The sequence below is a fragment of the Aythya fuligula genome, chromosome 2 (genome assembly GCF_009819795.1).
Source record: "Aythya fuligula isolate bAytFul2 chromosome 2, bAytFul2.pri, whole genome shotgun sequence".
Lineage (NCBI taxonomy): Eukaryota > Metazoa > Chordata > Aves > Anseriformes > Anatidae > Aythya > Aythya fuligula.
In genome coordinates this window covers 95062206-95090121 of record NC_045560.1, presented here as the reverse complement: position 1 = coordinate 95090121, position 27916 = coordinate 95062206, and the positions used below count along the sequence as shown (strand labels likewise).

At 35.1% G+C, this 27916-nt stretch overlaps 1 protein-coding gene across 2 annotated transcripts in view; it reads right to left on the bottom strand.

Moving 5' to 3' along the window:
- GABBR2 (gamma-aminobutyric acid type B receptor subunit 2) overlaps positions 1-27916 on the bottom strand; it is a 479128-nt gene that overhangs the window by 205726 nt on the left and 245486 nt on the right. For both annotated transcript variants that reach the window (XM_032180769.1, XM_032180770.1), the window contains exons 6-7: positions 23893-24084; positions 22702-22938 (exon numbers count right to left, since the gene is read on the bottom strand). In XM_032180769.1, coding sequence (XP_032036660.1) covers positions 22702-22938; positions 23893-24084 — 429 coding nt within the window. The remainder of the gene's footprint in view (positions 1-22701; positions 22939-23892; positions 24085-27916) is intronic.

Here is a 27916-nt window from a genome sequence, read left to right as displayed (position 1 = left end):
TACTGTGATGGATTTATTTTTCTTTTTTTTTTTTAATAAGAAATACTTTTTTGATTCAAATACATCCTCTGCTTAAAATTAATCTTAAATCAATGTTACACTAAAAAATTGAAACATATATAGAATGCACACTCATTTAAAAGAAAAAGTGTGCTTTTTAAATAAAATATATTTGTAAATCCTTCATGATTCCTATAGACATGATTATGGGGATAAAAACAGGGCAACATATTATATTTCATTGTCAACCCTTAAGTAAAACTAGATAATTTTCAGAAATGAGGAAAGATTCCAGTTATTAGTAAATTGAGTCCACTTTTCGCATTTTTTCTAACTCAGGATCTTGTGTAAAGTCCAATTAATCACATGGAATAGCTAAGTGCTGGACATCTCTTTTTTTTTTTTTTTTTCCCCTCCAATGTTCTTGTAGCCAAGATGGTATCTACACTGTGTCATGCAGACTAATTCAGATACACCCAAGCAAGTGAACTGGTAAATTTACGTAGGAAAACACGATCAGTTTGAGTCTGAAAGTACACTCAGATTCCCAGGGTGCCAAGCTTGGTCTAGTGAATCTCCTTTCTCAGCTCTGACATAATTAAAACAGCTTCTGGACACAAACTGATATGCACAGAATTTTAAAGCATTGCTCTCAGTTCTAGCTCCAAGAGGAGCGCAGGCAGAAGGAGAATCAGTAAATTTCTACCAGAATAGTGTTACTACCCATCCATGCATTTGCAGGGGGCTGTTTTCATGTCTAAGCCCTTGGAATTACAAAACTCCGCGTGGTGAATTTCTAGCTTCCATCTTTTCCATCAGGAGACTGTGTGAGACTGTGTATGAACCTTGTCATTTTAAGTTTTCCTCCATATGCTTTTTTTTTTTTTTTTTTTAAGTCTTACAGTGCAATTTGAAATAAACAGCTCTTTCCCCTATGTTTGTCAGCCGATATTTACATAGAGAACAAGTAGTTCTCCTCTTGGCATACCAGGTATTCTCTGAGCCATCACAGGCTAAGTTAAAAACAGCTGAGTTATCTTTCCACTGGAAAAAAAAAAAAAAAAACAAAAAAAAAACACCTATATAGGAGGTAGGCTTTTACCTACCCTGTCCAAAATATCACTCTTGCATATAGGACACTATGTTCCAGAACAGCAGCAGGGTTTGAATGTCAGCATACTGATGGTAAGACTGGGGAAGCACCCTCCAAACTACTGCTCCCTGAATCTTGGACAACTACATTATGTTTAAATGGTTCTGGTGTGTCTAAAGCAACCAGTTGCCTTAGTGCATACCCTTGCATTTTTCACTCCTGAATCTCTCCAGTCTCTCTTACCGTAATCCTCAAGGTCCTTCAGTTCTGCCCAGGTGATATTTTAATTGTCCTCTATCTTAAGAGTGCCTTTCAACTCCATGTTATCAACAAGTTGCACCAATGACTCTTCCTTTCATTGCTAGACATAAAGTAAAATAGCTGGTAACGTAAGTTCAAGAGCTGATGTTGGCATTTTGGGGAAACTCTGCTAGGAAAGTTTCTAGCCCTTTCAGTCCAGCTTGGGACCACCTCTATAAAAACAGTTATATTCCAGCTGCCTTTATTAGTCATTTTTTTCTTGTGGCAGTACATCAAGCAATTACATTAAGCCCAGACAGATTCCCTCTTCTCCATTTCCCATGCAGTCAGAGAGGTCAGCAGCTCATGAGGTAAAGCTGACAAATGTATTGGGTATAGTCCAAAGAACGGACAACCTGTACTTAAAGTCCTGGCTTTGGTTTGGTACGTTCTACTAACATGTAGTGTAAATGATGTCCGCATGTGGGCATTACTAATTAAGTTGTGCAGTGCAAGTTTGTGTCTTGTCACCTGTTCATCAAGTGATGAAAGCTGACCTCTGGCAATTTGGCATATAACACACTACTGTTATTTAATAATTAAGAGACTGTTTGATATTGGCTATGCCCTTTGCTTTTACTTAGTGGCATAAAAAAATGGAAAATGAATACATTTTAAAAGAAGTACAAACAGAAAAACCTGGAAAACAACAGAAACCTAAAATTTTCACACATGGAATAAGGGCTTAAAACCTATGTTGAAAGTTTTCTTTAGAAAATGTAAAAACAATTATCTATATGTTTTTGAAAATATTTCAAAATATATTTAAATATCTGAAAAAAAGTATTTGTGTATCTGATTTGCGTGAATCAGAAGGCTGATTCATGGAGAATTTCACTCAAAAGCACAAATATATTTGATTGACTCATAATTGCACTTCTTAGAGAATAAAATATACAGTTGTAAAATTGCCCATCCATTTCCCTAACTTTTATTCAGAAAGGTCTGTACTTACTTGAATACAAGGATAGGTTTTCTGTCCCCCCAAATTAATATCCTAACAGCAGTGCCCCTGCCCTATACCCCTGAATCACACTAAGCTGGACTGAATTACTGTAAGAGCCCCAGCAATCAAATCAGCCAAACAAATTGACTGATGCCAATACAAACCTGCTGGGCCCAGTGTTGGCAGCACTTCAGCTCTACTGAAGCAAGTCCTTGAAGCTCTTTTCTGCTGAGGATGCTAAGCTGAATCATTTAGGGCAAGATCTTTGAAGGCAAGTTCAGTGGCACTGCCCTTACTAAGCCCATTTTTCTCTTCTCAAGGAAAGAGGAGGTTGCATTATACTCAAGATCCTTCTGTATCGATGTCAGTATATATACCTGCTGTCTTAGCAATCTGGCTTCTTTCTTCAGCCTTGCTTTAAAGATAGAATCATAAAATCAGGTTGGATCTCTTAGATCTTCTAGTCCAACCTTTGATCAGACCTTCAAGGTCTGAAAAGCATTTTACTTTGAATAGAACTCTGTGGAAACAAAGAAAATTTCATTTAAAGATGCAGCATTCTTGATCTTTCCAGAAAACATCCAACGCTACAATTTCTAAATAAGTACAATGAGTCGAAGTTCACACTGACAACTTTCTAATTACAGCACTCCTGCATGATGCTCCTGGCTTCCCAGAGAGGACTACATGGAGAAAGACAGAAATAACATCTAGACAGCTTGAAGGAAGAGAAATGACAGATTCCATTATTTTCTCCAGCTATCTCCTGTATCTTGACCTTTTCCTTATCTCGGTCAACACACTCACACTGAATAAAATGGAACTAAATTTCTTTTTAATATTTTGACGAACTGCACTGGTCTGAACAATGGCAGCAAACCCAGTATTCAAAGCTGCCCCTAAAAATCAGTGACTTTTATTTTTTTGATACTTGTCATCAATCATACATGGTAATTGACCAAGTGTAAGGCATTCCTAGAGTGTATTAAGTTTTCCAAAGTAACTAACGAGAAGCCTTTTATTTCATCTGTCTCAAGTGAAAGTGTTATTAGAATAAAAAAGTATTTCCTTCTTTGCCACTGGCAATGAAATGAATATTTATGATGTTTTTGCACTATATTGCAGTGATCTGACAATGTTGAATTCCAGCTAGAATGAGGATACAGCACTTAAAAGGAGATCCTACTCTCTTCCTTTCCATCACTCATAAAAGGAATTAATAATTGCAAAACAGCTAACCAAACAATTGCTTCTCAAATTAGATCATATTTTATCTTCATATTCTAAGCTCGAAAAGGAGCCTCTTAATTTGTAGCAAAACCGTCCTTAAAACACTAATAATATGAACCCATCTATTAAATATTTGTAAAGCTATTTTATGCACAGTACTAATGCTGACTAATCAAAGTGTACATAATTAATGGACAAGAAAGAATCATTGCAATAATGGAAATCTTATTAGCATATAAATTATCTTGTATTTAAGGGCTTAGAACAACAGTATACAGAGGATACTCCTTACATCAGATTGTTTTTCTGAAACTGTTAGACCAAGTCACCTTCCTTGGATGCCCATATTACTGTGTCTCCTGCTAAAAGAAGAAAAAATTATCCATTGACAGGAACTCATAGGAAATGATTAGGAAGCTTCAGTTAAGATCTGGGTACCAGGTGGTACTGTTGGGCTATGTTACTGTTCAACTAGATAGAAGAATTTAAGCAGCACTATTTTTCAATGTTATTTCTCTCTCTTCTATTATTAACCATCAGATAATGTGCACTGGTAACCCCTGGAGACAGAAAGGGCTTTATTTCTTTTTCTCTTTTTCTTTCTCTTTTTCCTTTTTTCCTTCAAAATCTTTCCTCTGCAATGTGGCAGAGTGACCATACAGGAATAGAAGAGGTGAGACATTTGCTGATGAGGATGTGACTTTTTTGACTCAATTTATTCAGAAGAAGGAATTTTACTTACTAAATCCTGACAATAATTTCTGTGGCTTGAAGCCAGGAACAATTTCCAGTGCTCTCTGATTTGTCTTCCAGGGTGGATACAGTCTGTCCTACAGATGAAGACATAATGTTCATACTCTTGCCAGGGTTACATTTTGAAGACAGAACTTTATTTTGGTCCCTGTACAGTGGTGCTCCCATAGCAAGTAGTAGATCTGGTGGTGGAGTTGCTCCTCGTTGCAAAACTTTTTATATATAAACCTCAAGAGATTATCACAACCCTACTTAAAGGAGAAAACTTTCATGTTTTCAGCCATTCTAATTTGTATTTGAACAACAGTAGAAAAGAAAATATCTGAAGCTTTTTTTTGATGCAAATTTCTGTTCTAGGACAGCATTAACATTACTCTTTTTTTTTTTTTTTTTTTTTTTTTTTTTTTTTTTTTTCCCTCAAAATGAATCCAGATAATGACTATTTTTACTCAGAACATGCTTTGGTCTTATTAGCAAAGAATATGAGTTGGGGGGTTTCTGAGCCTCTGAACCTCTGTAAGATTGATTCCTAGAGGAAGCTAAACCATTACTCACTCTGCCAAGATTTTACTCCTGGAAGTATTCTCATGGAAAATAACGGTTGAAATAATGTAGATCACACCTAAGCAAGAGAAGCTTTCTGATTATCTTCTCTCAGTGAGAAAGATGAGCCTTTTTTTTTTTTTTTTTTTTTTTTTTATGTGACTGCCACAGGCCGTTGTAACCTCTTTGTCCAAACAAAATGCATTTTACTAAAGTTATAGCAGAAGTCAGTTACTGTACTTATTTGACAGCGAGTGAAAATGATGGTCAGGTGGATATAAAATCTTCCCATTTTAAAAATGTATAAGATATGAAAGTTTATATAAAAATTAATGTCACACATTACAAAGTTACTGAGTATTACATACAGGAGAGGAATAGGGGAAATAGTGCACAAAGTATTTCCCATTTTCATTGCTTCTATTTAATGAAATTATTGTAAAATCTGTGTTAAGATAGTCTATCAGTCCAGCACATAAAAAAAATAATCTAGCAACTAGTGTGCTGTTTTGGAATTTCAGAGTTTTCACTAAAATCTTCCTTTGATCAGAAACAGTTTCTTAAAAAAGTACCTCCACTTATAGCTTGAGATGAGGCATCTTTAATTCCAAATTTATCCACATTCTATGGTAGGAAAAGCAAGTCAGCTTCAAATGCACAACCTTCTATTGGAGCTTTATTTTAAATTTTACTGTACATGAAATGCTAAAACCACTTGCCAATAGATAATAGTTATAATACAATTATAGATTTTGTTTCTATGTGCATCAGATCCAGCAAGACGTTTCAAGCTTTGCCAAATCTGGATGCTCATTTGAATGTGCCACAAATGCAAGAAAAGTTTTTCATGCTGACACGATGCACAAAAAAAATGTGTTAAAGAGAATGATCATGCAGACCGTTTTTATAAGAATATGTATTAAAATTTAAGTTTTGTCGGCTGCTGCTTACGTTCCTGACATACTCCACAGCACTAGGGGCTTATTCATGCACTTGGCCTCAGAAACCAAATGACCTCAGCATTCAACAGGTAAATTAATAGAGCATATCCCCTCAGGTAGGGCTGGAAATGGTACCTAAGTGAAAGCAGGCTCGACACAGGCACTCCCTACACAGGGACCCAGTACTGTGATTCACATTTTCCAATCTAAGGGTTATTATAACACAGCTCCTCAGTTATTTTACTTGAACTCTGAGCAACAACCCCTCAAGGAAGCACTTATTTTCATACTCAGTTTACTGTCCAGCATGGGGGGTTTGCTGATATTACAAGAGTCAAAAAGAACGAGTACGGAAAAATGGAGGGAGAGAGGAAGAGCAAGCCTGAAACAGAAACACAAGACACTTTTCTTTAAGATAAATTATTGTTTTTGTTTCATATCCTAGATCACTAATCTAAAGAGAACGGTGACCTCTTCCATTCAATAAAACAGTGCCATCTGGTTTCTGAGTTTTTTTTTTTACTTTTATTTTCACCTTTTTAGTAGGCCATATGAGGACACATGCCCTTTGAAAAACTGATGGTTTGAAAATTAAATCATCTTTAAACTTATACTTAATCACTATTTAAAAGAGAAATCAGGTCAGATCAGTGTTTTTTTTTTCTTCCTTTTTTTTTTTTTTTTTTTTTGTCAAGTAGGGAGACTTTAAAAACAGTATTTGCCAACAACTTCCACAAAGTAGCATACAATATACAGTTTTCCTACAGAAGCAATACGAAAAAGCCTCTGTGCTAGACTCATTGTGTTGTGTTAACTCTTCATAATATATTTTGGGTTTTGGAGGTTTTTATTTTTTATTTCTCTGGGGGGGGGGGGGGTTATTTCTTCTTTTTTTTTTTTTTTCTTCCACTTACACAGACTCCAAATAAAAATAAGAATACTTTACTGTTTGTTTTGTCAGACAAAAGTAGAGCAGAAAAATAGCACTGTAAATGATTTTGGGGTGAATTTTGTCACATCCAAGATTTGAAAAAATAGTTAATATTTTTTAATGTTAAACATCTGCAGTTAGTGAGTAAAAACACATGCTACTTTCTGCACATTTTAAATGTACTACCTAGCAAAGATCCTTGCCAAAAATACCGTGCTTTGCCTTTGTCAACCTTAGAGATTGACTGAACAAACTCTATCAGTAATGGCATCACAGACTTTGTAACCTTGTCTGCCAGGAGACTGCACAAAGGGATGCAGGGAGGGTGCCAGCTCTTCCTGCCTATATCAATTCTACCCTCCTGCAGTTAATTTTGTAATCAAACTAACAAAACATCCAGGCTTCTGGAATCTGGACAGGAGAAGCAGTCAGTGTTTACAATAAAATATGGTAGATTTAAACAAACTGATGTACAGTCTAGAGGCAACAAGATAAAACGTTGAAGAGTGGATGTGAAAGTGCTTGTATCTGTTTGGAATAACCTTTGGGATGTCTTACATTGAGAAAGCTCCGATCACTCACAAACACTGCCATTCCAGAAAAATATGAATTAATGAATGGAAATTCAGGAAGCCACAGCACAAAAGCAGCTTTTGCCAACATCATGCATGTCAAGTACTATTTCCTCTCTCAGATCACACATTTAAATCAACAGTCTGCTCACTGCCATTTCTTAACATATGCATTGGTAGAAAAATTTAAATCAAATTAAGGTCATAGTGATTAATTTCCTGGGGAGGATTAAGATCTTTCCATCTATATGGAATGGCTGAATAGCAAATAAAAAGAGATCTTGCCACAAATAATTGAAGGAGACAATCAGCAAAGAAAAATGTTGCAAAGATAGTCAAAGGAGAACTATAGCAGGAGGAACAGATTAGATCTACAGCACAAAGAAGGCTAGGAGAGAGAAATATGTCTTTAATATAGACTTCAAGTTTTGGTCGCGACCAGCAGGATTCTGTTGCAAGTACAGAGAAAAGCGTAAAAGAAAGTGTCAACATGGAGTGGAAGAGAGATGGTAAAGAAGAAAACATGGGTACAGGGCTTCAAGAATGTGTACCACTGTCTGCAAAGCAAACCATACACATTTGATTAACTAAAATCAGCATTGAAGTCAAACAGATAGTGTACTCTGAATTATGAATGTAAACTGTGCCTTATACTGGCTGCCAATTATCAAAGGTTAAAGGTGCATGAACTTAAATTTGTATTTATATAAAAGGTTGTACTTACTGCAAGGAACTTTTGTCATTACTAGAACTGAAAGACAATTGAAACAACAATAACAGAACCTTGTTAACGTAACAGACATTAAATATTTTATTATTATGAATGATTTTTTTTGTCTGTTTGTTTGGATGAATTTTAGTACTCTAGAAAAAGTAGTTTGGCAGAAAAAGATAGCAATCGCTCTTTTTACCCATCCTAAAATCTCATTAACACATCAGGGAATTGCTGTGTTTCTGATTTTTTTTTCACTTGTTCCCCTTTCTATGGGCAATCCACTGCTGAATGAGATTACACTGGTGACTCACAGGGCATTGGACCAGATTCTTTCCTGGCTACTATCTCCTGTGTAGTGCCAGGCATCATTGAACGCTGGAGAAAGCAGTCTCAGATGTAGCTAGACCTAGCTGGAAAGATGCAAGAGAAGATAATGTTGTTGAATTGTATTGGTATTGCATCACATGCAGTTGCATTTTTACTGAGACAAGTCCATGATGTACACATCTTAAAAAGCATTCGGAGAACTCAACGAATAAAGCTAACCTAACACTCCAGTTATTATTTTAATTTTATTACCTCTGTATGATACTTTCATAACAGTAAGATCACAAAATATATGCAGTCTGCAAAAGCATAACACACAATATCTCTGCTAACATTGTAGTTTGGGCTGTAACACTGCATCGCATGTCGCTCAGAGAAGTGAAAAGCATGTCACAAACTAGATTTTCAGCCGTGACAAGCTCCTTGGGCTGTGGCATGCCTTTACTGAAAAGCCCAAATCTGACATGCCTTTAATTTCACTGAGATGCACATTAAAAATTGTATAATACATTTTGTATAACAAGTTTATTCTCTCTTAGTGTTAGCATTCATGATATTGTAAAACTGTTCCACACAGAGAGGTTACGAAACATTAAATCTCTATAGGAAATGTTTCTTTTACTTGGACACAGCCTATCTTGAAAAACAAAGAACTTACTCTTTTAAGACTTGATTCAATACAGCCCTTTACCAGCCCGTTTGGAATACACATGCTTAATATTCAGTGTGCTCTTAGGCACTTCACTTAATCACAGCCTAAGAGAAAGAGCAGTATAAACAGTCTGAAAGCCTTGGGGAAAATATTTTATAGAAGTAAAATATGAAATTCAACAATTCTGCCCCCAAGATTTTAAAGTATCTATATTAAGAAGTAGAGAAAGAATATACTACATTTTTTTTAAACATTTGGCTACGTATTCCATGTTCACTTGATTTACAATGGAGAAATAATGTTATTTTACATTTGAAAATAGGCAACAGGTAGGATGTTCCACATTTATTTTAATGTTTACATGGAATTCTTTCTAATATCACCCGTTTTTAAAACTCATCATGGGGCAAGCTTTTGACCTATTTATCAGTTTGTCATACTGCTTATTTAAAATACCCTGAATGTTTTGTTAGACACTGGAACAGGCTGCCCAGGGAAGTGGTGGAAGTCTTTGAAAGACGTTTAGATGTAGAGCTTAGGGATATGGTTTAGTGGGGACTGTTAGCGTTAGGTCAGAGGTTGGACTCGATGATCTTGAGGTCTCTTCCAACCTAGAAATTCTGTGATTCTGTATAGGGCAGATGATCTGATAATCAGGATATACATAAAATGCATCCTATCTCCTTTCCTCTCTACGTATTTATTTCAATTAGAAATCCAATACAGTATGCATATGTTTAAATACATACTAGATGATATGTTTTCCAAGAAAATCAATATTCTAGGTGCTTAGCTGCATCTTTACTTGCCTGAACATTTTTAACAGCTGACATTTACTCACTGATGCACCATACAAATACAGCAATTGAAACCGCCCAGAACTTTAAAGCTCCAAATGCCCAAATATAAAAAACAGATCTGAAAAGAAATAATTGGAGAGGTGGTTATAATGTTTTCCTTCCTTTGTTCCTTCCATGTACATTCTATTTGCAGTAACAGCTACAGAAATTTGAGCCCAGTGATTCAGATGCTACTAGCTAGGTTTTAGAAGAAAGCGTGCTTAATATTCGTGATCCACAACATCTACTTAATCAGTTGTTTTCTGAACCACATCTACAGGACCTTTTACTCACTCTGCTCCAGTTTTTCCAGTAGCCCAGGAGCAGCTCGGATTCAAGTTACAAGTACTCTGGACCAGGTTGCATCGCCTCTCTTGCAGCTATGGGTCAACTCTAAGTGGGGAAATGGATGCTGCTGTGTCCCTTGTGACTTAACGGCTGTGTTATGGGAAATACACCTTAAGCAGAGGAGAAGCTTAATTTGGTCTACTGCAGTGAGTACCTCAGAGAGTACAAGGCCCTCACAGAAGCTGTGTGATGCTGCTGAGGTCTATGTGTAGCTCACAGCTATCAGTACATTACCAGTACATTACATTTACTACTGAGTTTGTTGGTTTTGCACTCATCTGAAGGGAACAGCAAAGAATCCTTAGCTGAACATACTTAGCTGTGCATACAGCTTTACTGGTTTACTCCTAGATGCAATTTACCAATGTATTCTCCAGGTTACCTGAGATAACTTTTGCCTTTTTTTTTTTTTTTTTTTTCTCATTGCTGCACATAAAAATAAGAGAAAAGAAAAGAAAAAGAAAAAGAAAAAGAAAAAGATTAACTAGTAAGATATTTCAGGTCTCAAACATCAAGTTTCAGGGTCATTCATAATAAAAGCACCAGTATCAAAATTTCTGAGATGGATGGGGGTGGAACTGGGTGGCTTTAAGGTCCCTTCCAATCTAAACCATTCTGTGATTCTCTGATAAGGTTTGGCTCTTATACATCTGATTTACATGTACCGATACTAAATTTGACATGAAACATATGCCAATCTATCATAGATGGAAAAACATTGCATTTTTTGTTGATTTTGAAATGCAGTATATGGCCAACTCTTTCCTCAAATCGTTCTCTAGAATCTCTTGATTTGTGTTGATTTACTCTGGAAAATTCTTCGGTTTGTCAGTATTATGGTGGCACTCAGAGTTTTACATGGCACCCTGCAGTGAGCAGACCGTTCTCTTCTCTGTAGTGAAGAGGAAACATCAACTGTGGCCAGCTTTATTTACATAATTTACAGTATTGTTTAACCATAAATTCACTCTGGGTTTGAGTTATGCTGTTTTAGTTGGAGCTGGGTTTTTTTCATCCATGTGATCTATTACTACACTGATACCACATGAGTGGAATAACACAAAAACTGTGCAGGTTATGTACAGGGTAAAGGGTCATTCAGTCAAAAAGTCTTGATTACACATAAACAATACCATATACTTTACTGAAGTCAAAGTTCTTCTGTGCGTTGTGAAATCTTAAGATAGAATACTCTTAACATCACTTCAGCAGGTGCTAGATAATTCAGAAATCATCCTCATCACCAGCAAGGCTTGAGACAACAAACTGCCATAAGATGATGGTGGAGAGAAGAAGGTATCAAATAGAGAAGTCTTAAAAACTAATATGAAAAATACTGGAAAAGTGTTTGAAAATGTATTATGTATATACCTAGAATAAATGTCATTATAATACCTTAATTTTCTTGTATTTCAAATAAAATGCTTGCAGGCAAGAATCCTATTTACAACTAGAGCACCTCTCAAAGGAGGAAAACTAGCACATTGTAGAAACCATGACTGCCAGAAAAGAGGAGCAGTGGTGTATGAAAATATAATCTATTGAACATCAGACCTGACAACCAGAGCATCTCCAGGCTAAGTCAGCTAATAACACCATTTTTAATATTACACGTAGAATCATAATACTCAGCAAAATTCTATATTCAAGGAATATTTTTGCCTTGAGCTGTCATAAAGATTAACAGCAGAGAGTATGTTAATTGGTGAGGCCAAAATCTCAGAAGTACTTTAGTATGAACACAGAATTAAAACACAATTTTAATGTTTAATTTTTTTGCTGGCCAGAAAGTAAAAATTTCACATTGCAAAAAATTACCCTAGGGAAAATTTTGCTCTTAGGTGCACAAAAAAAATCTTATCAGGCTAAATTCCAGTTCTTCACACATCAATGTGGATCACTTTCAATAAAGCCCGAAAAAGATTACTTTTTATAAAGTTTTTAAATTGTCCATTGATAGAGCAACCTAGATGAAAACAAAATATAAATTAAAAAGACTGCCATGCAATTATTCAGCAACAGAGAGAAATAGTCCAATTAATCTAAATCAACCAATCATTATACATATAACACAGAAAATATCATAGATATTAATTTTGTTTATTTCTTTTTTTCAGAGTATCTAAAGCAGTGATGTGAAGGATAAAAAAGAATGCAAGTTAGAACTACTTTTATATGTTGTCATTTTTTTTCTTTAAGAAAGACACTTTAAGATTTGGACATATATAGAAATACATTTCTCATTTACATGTTTTAATCATTCTTTACACTCTCAATACTTATAACAAAGCCAAACTGATGTTGAGATTTTAAACTAGTATGATAATAGCCCTACAAACAGTAAAAAACATATTCTGAAGATTTTCACAAACTGGCATATGAATAGTCTTCCTATTGCTTTGACCTTCATGATACTCTCTGTATGCTCTCTGAGATTTCTCCTTTATCTCTTTTCCATATTACTATTTCAGATACCCAAATATCTGATACACAGTTAAGAATTACAGTGTTATGCGAAAAGAATATATACATGTATAATGAACGCAACTGAGCAAATGATCACTAAAATATTTAGCATTTTTATGATTTACAAAATCCACACTAGAAGTTGCAGCCTTTTATAGGCATCAGTAGATGTTACTTTGTAAATTGCTATACTCCACCACATTATTTCCATCGCTCATAGTTATTTGACATCTGAGTCATGTAATTCCACATAGCACACTATCTAGAGGCATTCTCCAAGTGTGCTTGAACAAGCTCTTGTGTCTAATCATTCATTACTAACTTACAGCACTACAACAGATCAGCACTCTTAAAATGTATTCATTAATTCTAGAAAGCATTTCCGAAGCATTTTAAAAACAAATTCTATAAGTGAAAAGGATTTTAGAATAATATTTTGAGTTATGTTCACAAGTCAGCTATTAAAGCAGTTTGCTAGGTAAGGACCTCCTCAGGCTCACAGTGAAGTTAAAAGAGATTTGCCACTGACTGTAACAGAACAGGATAAAATCGGTAAAATCCTACTGTATTTTGCCTTTACAGGGAAATAATAATAAAATATAATGTCTAATAAAAGAAGTGAGAGCAATAATACTAAAATACTATTTTGCATCTTTATAGCATTATCCCAAAAGAGTCCTGGTATAAAGCTAGTAAATAATAACTTCCTTATCCACCTGAAATCTCAGGGAGAGTTTTAGGTACATAGAATGGAATTACCAGAGCTGGAACAATCCCAAGGCAGCAGGGCTAGCATCTGTTCCAGTGAAAAATACAACAAGAATTGCAACCTCCTCAAGCATGCAGGAATTCAGTTTTATACCACTTCTAAAATAGGTTCTTTCTACAATCATAGTGGTTTTTAACTGAGCAAATGTTTTTAACCATCATAGTGTTTTTTAATTGAGCAAATTCAGGTACATATGCAGTGATCTCTTCTAGGAGGGGACAAGATAACCAGAGGCAGGTAAAGGAAAGAGTTTGCAGACTGAGGCCAATGCAGGATAACTAATCTTGCTGCTTCAGCCATTAAGCGTACTGAGAGAATAAGTTGCAACTGAAGGATGCACAACGTTTGGCGAATTTCATCCCCAAACCACTGGGCAGCTGAGGGCTTGGGAACATCCATGGAAGATGTCATTGCTTGTCATTTTAAATGAAGCTGCAGCAGATAGAAGCAGTAGCAAATTCACCATATATCTTTATTTCTTCTCCTAGCAACACTAAATGCAGGAATACTTATACCACTGGATACCACTGTTACTCTGGAAGGTCGTTAATTCATAGATCTCTGCCTAGATGTCATTGCATCAGCTGCAAAAATCTCACCTGGAAACACAGTTCAGCTGTGCCTGCACCAGCCTGGACCTGTTTGATTCATAAACCATCTGGCAGCTAACCATAAAAGAGCTTTGTTGGCTCTTCAGGACCATCAAGTTCCATCTAATAAACACTTACATGGCCCATCTAGTAAACACACAGCCCATACAGATATATCTATATCTGGACATATTTCCTTGGAACGAACGTACTCTGTTAATGATCTGCTCTCAACAAGGACAGTAAAATCAGCTTCAAGAGAAGAACAGTCAGGTGAGATGATGCTCGTTAAACTCTATGCGCTATTAAACAAAGCAGAACAAGGTACACTAGAGAATGGAAACTCAGAACTGCTCAGTGATGCAGATTATATAAAAGCCTTCCAGGAAATTTCTTCCTTTCCCATTATATTCTCCCCAATACACCTTCTCCTACAGTCTCCTATTCCAGACTTCTTAAAAGAAAAAAGAAAAAAAGAAAAGGTGTGTGTGTGAGAGGAGGTGGGGAGACATAGCTATGGATATAATCTGTAACTACTCTCTCTCAGGGTCTCCCCGTCCAGATCCCACTCCCTCCATCCCAGGAGGTTGCAGCTTCTTCATCAGGGTCAGTATTGCCTTTGCAGTTAATAATACTTGTAAAGGGCTTGACATAATTTTTACCTGTGCTATGTAAAGACTTTTTTTGCTAGGCTACTACATTACTTGTCACATTATGTGCTACCACAGATACCAAGAACTGCATCAGGTTCCAGGGCATCTGGGACTTTCTCTTTTCTATCACTCCTCACTTTCCTTCTGCACCTCTCTTAACAGCAGTGTCCTAGTGCATTCTTGGGAGCTTACAGCCACCATTTCACTTAAAGAAATGGCTATATTTCACAACCTCTAGTTGTTAGAAATTGTCAACATTGTCCATCATTGTCATCATTGCACCATATTTTCCATTTGGGATTATAATTGCAGACGAGACTTTGCCAAAACAGTTCTTACAGCATATATTGCAAACCATTAACTATTTTCTGCTCTCTTGGACATGGACCACAGAGAGATGTGGTGTATATTCGTTTGCTGATAGGAGATCAGCTCCAGCAATGCACACTGATGTGTCAGCTGACTTTGATCATAAGTTACTGGCAAGGTTTGAAGTCACAGTATAGGTAGATAGAGCTACTCAGGGTTTTGTATTAATTTTCAGAAATGATATTTCATTGATACACTTACTGCAAGAGGGTCATTTCTCCATAAGTGTTTTTTTATTATTATTATTAATATTTTTTATATTTTCAATCCTGTCACCCCTTTTTAAAAGGTACCTGAACAGTTTTTACTATTTCTTCTAAAGACCTGTGTAGGACACAGAAGCTGTGTAACATTTTTCCTTCATTTTCCACCATATGCTGGAGGGGGTGGCAAAAGAACACCTCACTTATTTAGTACTTCAGTCTAAATGGAATGCAAAAGGTCATTTAACTATCAGGAAAAATAATCTCCTACTTATGCAAGTAATACCAGAACTCATAGTTCCTATGTTGGTTGTGCAGGATGTATATCTTTTCACTCTTTCAATATATATATTGAAAGATAATATATATATATATATATATATATATATATATATTTAATAGTCCTTTATACCAATCTCAGATAAAACCAAATGGCAGACATTATTTTGAGAACTGGTTTTAAAAGTGCTGACACCTTCTCCCAGCTTAACTGCTGACCTAGAGAGCTTCTAAATTTCATAAATTTAATATTTTCTTCAATCTCTCATCATTCAACTTTAAACAATATAGAACAGAAAAACAGTTAAAAAAAAAAAAAAAAGAAAAAGAAGGAGAAAAATCAAGGTGGATTGTAAGAAGGCAGGTACAAATCAAAGCACACTTCAGTTAAAACACTGTGTTGAAAGTACTGAAATGTACTTTATTTTTTTAGAAGCCTGAAGAAGCACAAACACAATTACCTTCACTAGAGCTTTGTTTCTTTATTATTATTTGCAGGGGTTTCCATTAGTTACACCCATAGTAGCAACAAAACAGGTTTCATGGCATATTTTGTGTTATGTTAAACACCGTCTAGATTAAGACAAAACTAAATATAGGAGAGAGAAAGCTACGATCCAGATCTTTGAAAATGTTTTACTAGCTTTTCTGTAAACGTCTGTTGTTCATTTACTTTCATCAAATATCCACCTATCAGAGTGACAGATGCAGTAATAAGTGTTCTACAACTTCAGTCTAAAGCTTTTTTATTTGCCGTCTACTATACCTATTAAATCATCAACTGCTGGTTAGCTTGAGGGCTAATCTTGAAATGTCACAGTTAATCTCAGTTTTCACTTTAGAAGTTTGGATTTCCTTCTGCATGCAGTTTTACATTGTTGGCAGATGAAAACATTTACACTGAATTTTCCTAATGAGCCAGCATTATTTATGACCCTATGCAAGCTTGCTGATGGCTTACTTTAGCAGCTCTCTCTTTGGAGGAGTCTCCTATAAATGAATTGACTGTATTGAGAGTAAATTATTCCCTCAACCTTTTATAGCACTCTCAGTTGTTCATCTGAGTTGGATAATGCAGTGGAAGTCAGGAGGGAGTAAGGAAGTAAGAGATTCACCACATTTATCTCCACTGCACTGAGGGAAGCTCAGATTCAAGGTTCAGGAAAACCACAAAGGAGGTCTTTCACACAGACAGACCCCAAGTATTTTTCTTTCTTGTGCTACACAAGAAAGCCTGTCACAAGAAGCAAGTTCTGAAAAATCAAAAGGAAACACAAGGCATTAAGTTCAGAGTGATTCACGCTCATAACCCATGGTGTCAGGTGTGAACAAAACTGAGATCTGCCAATAGTTGGGAAGGGTTATGAGCATGTGCAAGTATATGGATATATATGCACCTATAGTTGCCAAACCACATTTTGCTATCTTATTGAAGTCCCTCAAATCACCCCTTATGGCTAATGGCCAAATGCAAATTTTCAAGTGCTGAAAATTAAGACAAAGTCAAATTTGAAGAAACACAAAAAAGAGAGCTATGAGAAACATGAAAACTGAGAGTTATTTTTATAGACTTAGGTATTACATTGCACACTGGTTCCTCTCCTCCCGCCTTTTATGAGATTAAATGTACTTTGAAAGCAGAATCCTAGGTTAACAAGGAGCTAGCTCCTCCTCCAGAGAGAGAGAGGAAGGGAGGAAGGGAGGAAGGAAGGAAGGGAGGAAGGAAAATTTAGACTCTAGGTATAAAAGGTATAAATAATTATAGAGGCTTGATACTGAACTATTCAAGCAAAATTAATTACAGTGATCAATGTCACTAAAGAAATGTTTGTTAGACTCCCCTGTTAAGCATAAGTTCACTTGGCTGAAGTCCTAATTGATTTCATCTGATTCTCTGCCATGGACCCAGGTATTTCTCAATTTCATAGGCCTAGGGAACACTGTCTTTTCCAGGATGCCATGAAATAAATACTTTCTTGCTGTTGCTATTCTGATGCTAATACCTCCTATATTTCTGAGATGTCTGGACAACACAATAGCTGCTGAAGCCTGGAAAGCGGAGGCGGACTGCTAAAATCAATCTTCAGAAATAATCAGCATCAAAACATGAAATGAACTTCGTATCAATAAACATTTCCAGTTCTGAATCATGACTGGATCCGTCTGAATGCGGGATGCCAGGGACAGACATGAAAGCTATTTCATGGCAGTGGTTTCAATTGTTCAGCAGCTACTGTGATGGAATTTTATCCTACTGTGCTACAGAGTCTCTGGCTGATGTAAAAGGAAATACAACACTGTATTTAATTTTCTCTCTCCTCCACTGTAATTCTTTTTCCATTACACACAAATAATAGAAGGCCACATGGATGAGAAATAAATTAATAATTCTGAGGCCTGATTTATAATCACAGACAGCAGCAATAAAATCAAGCAGCAGAATACCCTACCACAATGGCTACAGGGAACAAATGCCAAAGGTGAAGTGATTATACAAGTAAAAAAAAAAAAAATAAAATAAATCTTTAAAAGGCATTTTTTAAGAATAATTCACCACCTGGCTACCCTACAAACATTTACCATTCTGAAAACAAAGTGGCATTTAATCTTTCCAAGAATAACCATTTTTTTTCATTTTTTCCAAACAAATATCATTTCTGTAGTTCTAAGGTATAACCCTCCATAGCTTTTAAAAAGGAAAGAAAAGAAAAAAAAAAAAAAAAGGAAAAAGGACTGAAATAAATCCTTCCATCTCCGAGATGGATTTTGATTCAGTATACACTAAATATGACCCAGTATCCACAAAAGCCTTTGTGAAAGACAGCTAAAATTCTTCACTAATTATCAGGCTTCCAAGCTATAGCATATAAATATTACACAAAATAAAGTTAGTCTTGCTATACTTTTCTTTTCTTTTTTTTTTTTTTTAATTCTTTAGAAAAAGGATGTTGCCTTAGAATTATTCTAGCTCCATGGAAAATACTTTTTATTTTTCACACGTTTGTTGGGCGTTTTATTGGAAGTATGCTACTGACCACTGTATGATTGGTATATAAATACATAGATATCAGAAATACAAATTTTGTTTCTTATCACTTTGTCTTTCTGTACTGATTCAAACCAGTAACATTTCAACAGAGACCTCAGCAAATTGTCCAGCTCTAAATAACCTCTAGTGGATCTACTAGTTATAAAAGGATGTTCCTCAGACATCTACAATGGGTCAAAATAAATTGTGTGAATACTTCTTTCTTTCATTTTCTGTCACTTACATTATCAGGAAGAATGTGTATTATTTTAGAAGAGGATAGGGATATATTTAGCATGCTAACAGACATCCAGTGGTTTATAAACCATGCAGGTGACAGGGTTGCATTGAGGTTATATAGCTGGCTTTATCTTGACTAAGAAAAGCAGGGAAAAAATATCCAAAATCCTTGTAGAGGTTTTTGTTCTAATAACTCTCCAAAGTAAGTGTTCTGGTAGGTAAGGAATTGGAAAAATTTAAACCTACTCCTGTATCAAAAGGACTCCTATTCCTGGAAGATAGTAGTTGCAGTTGGACTGCTCTAACCCCACAATACCTTATGCAGTTTGAAAAGGGCTGACTTCAGAAGATCTGAATGTAGAATTAGGATATAGAGACTAACAGAATTCTAGGAACATCCTCTGCAGGTGTTTTGTTTGTTTGTATTGCATTTCTCACCACAAAGTTCTTTTGTACCTTTACAATAGTATCCAACTTAGCTTTTTAAAAAATAGTAGCAGATAACTATACTACTGTTTCCTGATAAAACACCAAATAATACTTGTTTCCTTGGTCTATATTCCAAATACAATAGAACATTGTATGGTAATGTCTTTAACTACAAGTTAAAGCTCAGTTTAAAAAATAAGAAAAGAACCATTTTTCTAAGAGAAAAGAAAAAAAAAAAATGTGAATAAGCAGAATATTCAGTGATGTTTAAGGAATATCTATAGTTTTCTTTCCAACCAAGATTTCTAACAGTAAAACAGAACAAGTAACATCTACGTATAGAACTTCTGATGCTCAAAAGGACAATTAGTTCTGTCATGTCTTTGGGCAGTAACCTAAACTGTTTTCTAAATCCAGTCTCCAAGAAAAAGAAAAAAAAAAAAAAGAAAAAAAAAGACATTCTGTATAATCAGGAACTTACATGCTTCACTCCCAACAAAAACTTTCAAAATTTTTATCAAAATAAATCAAAAATAAATAAACAAGCAACAACAACAACACTAAACCTACTACTCAACAATTAATATATTTATTGTGTTTTACTATATATAATTTCAAAGAAAATTAATATTGTATGGAAGGATTTATTTTTTATGATGTGTCAGTGCACAGAAAGGATAATGAAAGATGAATCTTTTTATTAAGATTTTGCATTTTTAGATTCTTGTCTAAAGCTTTCTTATCTTCTCCTCTTACTTATGTAACAATATGTTACATATAAATATGAAATATGTTAACAACATATTTTATTATATCATTGGATGAGGTGTTAAAGGATTCATCATATTTAGACCCTCCTCTTATTTCTTCTTTCAGAAACTCATTTTATATTTGACATAGATGATTCCCTAGAACAAATGAATATCCTTTTCCTGTTTAGGATATGTTATTAAAAGTAAAATGTAAAAATCTTACACAAAAATATTTTTATGTAAAAATATAAAAATGCATTTTGGCACTCCAAGACCTAAAGATTCTGTTCCCATGAAAGTTTTAAAGTAGGTCAAAAATGACAGCAATTTATTAGACTGAGTAATATAAAGTCTAAAAATATTTCTGGTAGGATTCAATCTGTTCCTTCAAGTTTCTGAACATTGCAATGCAAAACTTTAATGTCTGCTATGAAACTCTTCTTCACATGTTCTAGAAGAACCTTAAGTATTATTTAATCTAATTAAAACCTAAGAAAATGTAGCTGGTGTTGATTTTATTATCTCCTTAACTTTTTGATTAATATATATTTTTTAGAATGTGAAATATGATCCTTTATAGATTAGAAGACAGAAAGTAAATTTAATATTGCTAAGTACTCAAAAACAAACAAACAAATATAATCTATGGTTATTGATATATATATATCACTGATATATATTTAGTCTGTGCATTGTTACAATGACTTGGTGAACCAATCTTTAAAATAAACATTTTATTAAGTTCCTCAGACAAGTACTAAACACACTGAATAAACCTGCAGTAAGTGCTTTAGAAAACATTATACCTGAAGAAATAAAGTTTATCAACATGATTGAATATTGCCCCTCTGCAAGAGGAGGCAGTTCACATTTGATTTTTTGCTGGTGTCTCTAAAAGTAACAAAAAAGACCCATCTACATCTTAGAGGTGTTTTGTGTGTGTTTGTGTGCATGTGTGTGTTTTGCAGCTGTTGTTGTTGTTTGTTTGTTTTTTCCCCTTTGGGGTGGAGAGAAGCTGGGCGAAGGGTAGGGGTTTAGTCATAAGACGGTAATTAAGCAGTGCTAATGAGATTTATCAATTTACTATAATGGGCTGTCAAGACAAAAACAACAGGCCAAAAGGTTAGGGGGGTTAAAAAAAAAAAAAAAAAAAAAAAAAAGTAAAGGAGCTACATGGCCACTATACAGTTTCACAGATGTGTGGAGTGTGGTGGAGTAACTCAGTAACTGTGCCTGGAGTAACTCAGGACTCTCATTTGAGTCCCTGTATTGTCTGGTTTACAGCTGCCACTGACTGACAGATTTATCAAAGATTCAGTCCTGCTATAATGCAACAGGATACCCCAGAACTGAACAAGTCTTTTACTGAAGCCTTCAGCTAAACACAGTGTAAAAAATAAATATATATATACATATATATATATATATTGTACAGGCAACTAGATTCTAGTATTGCCTTGCCATCTGATTGTTTATTATTTACAAATCCTAAATTAGTTTCATTCGCATAGTGACATATAGCAGGTTTTTTTAGCAATTGATATGGACACCAAAAAGTTGAGCCTGCTTCATTGTTCACAACTATACTTTGACATTTCCTCCTTGAAACCATTTGTGACATGTATGACAACCTTAGTTCTGCTGCTTCAACATGTTTTGAGGTTTACTGATATCCAAGACAATTTAAATTAACTTGGGGACAGAACGTGACAAGCCACTGCACAGCAGCAGAAATGATGCCAATTCTCTGCATGCTCTTGCTGTAGAGACGTTCCTAAAAGCATTCCTTGCATGCACCACTGAGTTACACTTTTCTTCAAAACTCTGATTTCCTTATCTAACTATGTAGCAGGACAAGTATGTGGCATAACAAAATGGGTTCTAGGAGCTTCTCTCATTTACTATTTACTACATATATTACATTATTGGAAAGTGTGAAGACCATTCTCCCTGAAATGAAGTCTGCTCAGCTCTCTTGGTGATGTAGACTCTCTTCAATATGTTTGAAGAGCTCTGCAAGACTCTCTTCAATATTTTTGTTCCTTTAACTTCTGACTTATGTCTCAAATACATTTAAGCAATTAAGAAGTTTTAGGGCTACACTGCTTATTGCCTCTTTTACTCTGCTAAAAAAAAATAGAGGCAGTGCAAAACCAAACCAAACCAAACCAAAAACAAACCAAACCCTACTATGAATTTGCAATGGTGCAATTGAAAACAGAATGAGATTATTACTACATGTGACCAGCTTTTCAGTCATAGACATGCTTTGTACTTGACTGTGAAAGAATACAAATTTTAAATACAGGTAAATGGTTACTGAAATATATTGGAGGATTTTTTAGGATTTAAAGCACTGGAGTTGGAGACATTAATGTACTATAACCTATTACTGAAAATAAAAGATGGGAGAAATAGGTGTTTTCGGATCACACCCCAGCTACTCCTCAGCTGTGTAAACAGTCACTTAAAAATGTTACTGCAGTTTGCAAAACTAGTGGTTTCCTTAATACAGATCTGAGTTGTTAATTCAGATCACATCCATGCTTAAAAATCTGATAAGTGAGTAATTGAACAGTGTCATCTCTCAGCACCACAAGGTGGTAATGAACAATAGTCTTAAGGCATCCGCATTAATTGTGAAGATAAAGTAGAACTGAGGAAGCTCTGAAGATAAAGGAAAAACAGAGCTATCTTTTTTTTTTTTTTTTTTTTTTTTTTTTTTTGACTTACCGTTACTCCAAAGAAGTTGGTTTCATTCATAGCATCCAGAAAAATTTTGCCAAGTTTGTGATTTGTATAGTTAAAATCTTCAATTTTTTGGTGCTTGTTGGTGGTATTGAGATACTTCATTGCCCGCTGCAGAGTCTTGGCAATCACCCATATTCCATCATAGGCGTAACCATGAAATTTGCTGGATTGCCCATCACCTCGTTTAGCATTGTATTCCCTTTCATATTGCTGTGGAGTCTGCAGAGGAGAAAAAAATCAGTCTTACTTCAATACTTAACATTTTACAGATTTGGGTCCAATTCTACACCATGAACTGCGTGCTCCAATTTAGATGTTTGCACGACTAATATAGAAAAGGCAACCAGAGAAAGAAGCAAAAAATTCCAAAAACGTGCTGCTTGAGTTACAGACTGGTGGTGGGGCCAGAAGGGGGTTAGAGAAAAAAAGACTGAAATGCAGTTGTTGGGCTTCTCTGTATGAAGGACAACTTTGTTTTGCTTTCATACGGAAAGTTTTAGTTCAACCAAAGCTGTCGGTCTGGGGTGCATATTGGTGAGCCATAATACCAAAACATACTAAGTCTGTATGCCTGCAAATTATTGCTCTGATTACATTCTATAGGATAATGCAAATCAATTAATCTTTACTTAAGCAAATATTTGCTTAATGTGCAATTATTTAAGTGGCAATTTGTGTACATTTTACAAGTTTACTATGCTCTTTATGGTGTGCTGTGTTATGATGAGTTGCCTTTTTGTAAAGTGCTCAGTCAGCAAGGCATGAAAGACAACAGATGAAAAAAGATGAAAAGCAGCAAAATCAGGCATGTTTATTCATTGGCTACAGTTTACATGCATTTGTTCTATGATAAAATGTTATGTACTTTATGGAAATGCCACATATTTACATGTTTACAGCAAGCCCCACCACCAGCCCCCAGTTCAGAGTTACATATCACCAATAAAATCAGCCATTTGCAGGATTAGGGATAAACATAAGAGTTTTCTATTTCTGTGCTCAGTTATACTAATTTGCTACAATGTAGCATGTGCATCATTGGCCATGTGTAGCATGAACACCAACTCTGCAGAAGCATCTTGTAACTTGACCTTTTTCCTCCATGCTTTATTGTGCCGTGATGTTGTGACACTACTGACTGTATGAAAAAATAGCTGGAGGAAAAATACTAACCCTTCCTGATATGGTCTTTATCATTTTTGAACTGAGAGGCTCAAAATCCACTCCAATATAACCTTCCATGGCTGCAAGAAGATTTTTGCTGAGACACTGTGAGGAATTAATCCAGGATTCCCACCAAAGGTTTTCATACCACCCTGGAATAATCCACTGATATTTGCTGCCATACATTTCTTCGTCATAAGCCTACAATGAAAGAAAAATAGAAAAGTTAATAGATATTTTAATAGACATATTAAACATAAAGAATATTGTTTATTTTGTTTTTCATCATTAATGAAGTAATGGCCTGACTGAAGAACACACAAGTATTTAGAGCAGTTTAGAATAATTACTTGCTGACAATGAATACCTCTTTCTTGAAGATTCCTGTCTTTAAAATTAAGGTCATGAGAAGAAAATTCAATAAAATCTATTTTGCTTCCAATAGAACATTTATTCAAAATGAGAGGAATAAACTATTGGATTCTAAAACCAGGAGAGATAAAGAGGAACACTGGCAGAAGACACCATGTTTCCATAAGAAATTTTACTTAACATAGTTTTTCCATTGTGGTAGGACCACCATGCTAACATATTTAAGCTATATTATTATCAGACTAAAAGGCACATAAAACAGAGTGAGGTTAAGCAAGAAAACATAGATCCTAGACAACATCAAATCCCAACATTGAAAATATGAATGGCATGACTGTGATAAAATAGAGACCACAGGGACACTAAGTAAACACTTTCTTCTGATGAGCTTTAATCAATGGTCAACCAATAAAGCAAGCAAACCTCTGTGATTTTTTTTCCAGCATGATAATTCTTCAGGTGAAATTCTAGATTGTTTGAATACTGAATACAGCCTATTGTACTTCAAGATACTGAGATGATGATGATCCCTTTTAAATACACAGAAGAAAATAAACAGAAGTATTTCCTTAATAGGCACATATGCTAGTGTACCTAAAAGCTGATCTATTCACAATAGATATTTTATTGTGAAGAATGTTCTAGGATAAAGTTAGTGAATTATATTTCAGATGTTTCTCTCGCTGTCTTGTAACTAGATAGTTTTCTTTTGACACTTCGGGTAGACTCGATTTCAAACAGCAGTCTTTATGCTTCTTTGGTTTTAATATAAGCAATACTGGAGATACAAGACATATGAGATTAAAAAAAAAAAAGTTTTTATAAATATGTGGTGCAACTTTAAAGCTCTTAACTGGAAAACCTCTAACTCTTTACAGAATCTTTATAACAGTAGAAGAAGGGAACTATGAGAATGCGAAGAGGAAATATTATTCACTCAGAGCATAACTGCTTTGAAAAGTATCCCAAAGATCTTCCCCAAAGCCTATCAGATATATAAAGATGAATAGCAAAAAATACAACATAGGAAAGCCTCCTAAATACTTTAATAGTAAAATTAAAATTGGGCTTGAAATCTGTTACAATGGTGCAAACTCAGTTCAGAGATGTATTATGCATAAAGCAGTTTTGTTTGGCCCCTGGTTGCAAGAGCCGATGTTCAGCTAAAAACAAATTTCATGCATTTGTATACGGTGCTGCTCGAAAGTGCTCCTGGTCTGAAACCCAGTGTCTGCCATCTCACATGTTATTATACAATCCACTTAAATTACTTGTCTTTGTCTCTCTTTTTAATTCTATCCTTCCAGAAATACATCTGTTTTTGTTTTCCTGTCCATCTCTGCTCCTTCTACTGATACAGTGACACTGCATCCCATGTCCACCTTTGAAGAAAACAGCAATTTCATCCACCAATACCTTCTGATGTCCAAACAAGTTTCTTCTACACAATGAGGTGATTCAAGACCTTTCAGTCATATAGTGTCTTTTATTTGTCTGTTTTCAAATCACTGAGAACACAAATTAACAAAGAATGGCACTTCTAGAGAAGGGCAGGCTTTGACAGCTTCCTCTGCTCTATACAGATTGAAGTATCAAACCATATGTTGCAGGGAATTATTAGCTATGAAGTATCCTGAAACTGGAGCTGTTGGAATTACTCTGTTTGCAATTGACTCTGTCTTCTACATAATCTGGAAATGGCCTGGGATATTGTGTAAAAATTAAAAGTTTCCAAATGACCAGAAATTCCATCCTTGAAAATGAGGGATCATTCCCAACAAGGCTGAGGTGAAACTTTTCCATACCTGCAAGAATCTGGTTAAATATTTAGATTTTGCTAACAACAACAACAACAAAAAAAAAGTGTTGGCAACTATTCCATTCAGATCTGGCGGAATGACAGAGCTGGAAGAGTGATCTGAGGAAGCCAAAAGGAGGAGGAACAATATTAGTTCCCTCAAAGCTGAGCACCATGTCACTTTTCCAGTGATAGCACAACTAGTGCTTTGGCTTAAAGAAGACTTCGAGTATATTTCAAAATACTGTTTGTTTGGTTGGTTGGTAGGTTTAGTTGTTTTGGTTGTTTTCCCCACAGTTTCCTCCCTGTTGATTCTGCTGCATAGAGATGATTCTGATGCTTGAAAGATGCATTTCCTTGACATGAAACATACAGATCTTTCTTGAGCTGTTTGATTGAACACAGATCACCTCTTACAGGTTTCAGATTCCATGAGAAAGATTTATTGGCACAAAAGAGCAGGGTAGAAAAGGCTTACAAATGCGTTATACGATCAGAACAGTGTAAAGTAGTTACAGTGTCTTCCCCAATCCTTCCTGTATGCCCTATGTAGGCTACAGAACCCTGAGTTACTGCCAAGCACCTAGCGAAATATCCTCAGTATTTTCTGCCCTTGTGAGACTGGATTTGGTATTTTTTTATAAAACCTTATAATTCTTGTTTGAATCCATAAAGAGATACTTATTTAGAAAAAAAAAAAAAAAATATATATATATATATTTGGAATTGTAAAATGCTTGGTGAGGTAGAAACTCTGGCTCAGCGCTTTATACATCTATTTTGTGCTTTATACACCCTCTCCCTTCGGTCAAAAACTCACATTAACAAACATAGCTGCTGCCCAGAAATTAGCCAAAGATGAGATGATCAATTAAACATTTTTTTTTTTTGCACTTACAAATGGCCATACTTAAAGGTTAACTGACTATTTAAATGATTTTTAAAATGTAAGCTTAACTGAGCCTTATAGGAATTAGATACAAACAGCTTTTAATAATGTGCCAAAATTAAATCTAATTTCTAAAGTGTATTATGCTGGAGATTTTGATTAATTATGACTATAGAGCAAGTTTGAAGAAATTGTTTTATTCTATTAAGGGCATAAAGAAATCAGGACAAAAGACAAGCAGGCACCATGCACTTCTTAAAGAGACCCTTGCTATTAATTAGTTTTAGAATAAGCTAATTAACTGAATTACTTACATGTTATGAAATGATTAATTTATTAATCAGACTGTAAGGGATGTAAGGTTGAAGAAGATATACTATATTATTTGTGCATGACAGAGAACTTTAGTTTTAACTATGAAGTGGTTCTCAGTGTATCAGCAGAGATGTTGATTCTTCTCTTTGATTGCTTTGTACAATGGGCTTGCATTACTCAAAACAGGAGCAACACATTCATAAAAAGCTACAGGTTATCTTTGCTGGTGCTGAATCTGCATTCATATGCAAATGAAAGTCTGCTCCAGTTTAAAAGAAAACAGCAGCAACAAAAAAAACACACTTAATTCTGTAAGGAAACGTTTCTACACCCTTCTAAAAAAAGACTTTGCTCTTAGTTGAGATTTTGCCTTTGCTAATGGAACCATTACACTGAATATCGTTAGGATTTTATCTGCAAGCTATTTTATGGATGCTGCCTTATTTCAAATTTCATGATATCTAAAACAGAGCATAGCACATTCTGTGTTGATTTAAAATGCTCATCTGCAACACATATATGGAATGCTACTAGAGACAAACTGGTAGGAAATGTGTAATAAGCAAGCCAAAAAAAAAAAAAATCATTGTGAGAAATAACAATGCCTCTTAGTAGTTAAAGAAAGCCAGTTTTGCTTTCAACATCTCAGATCTGAGATC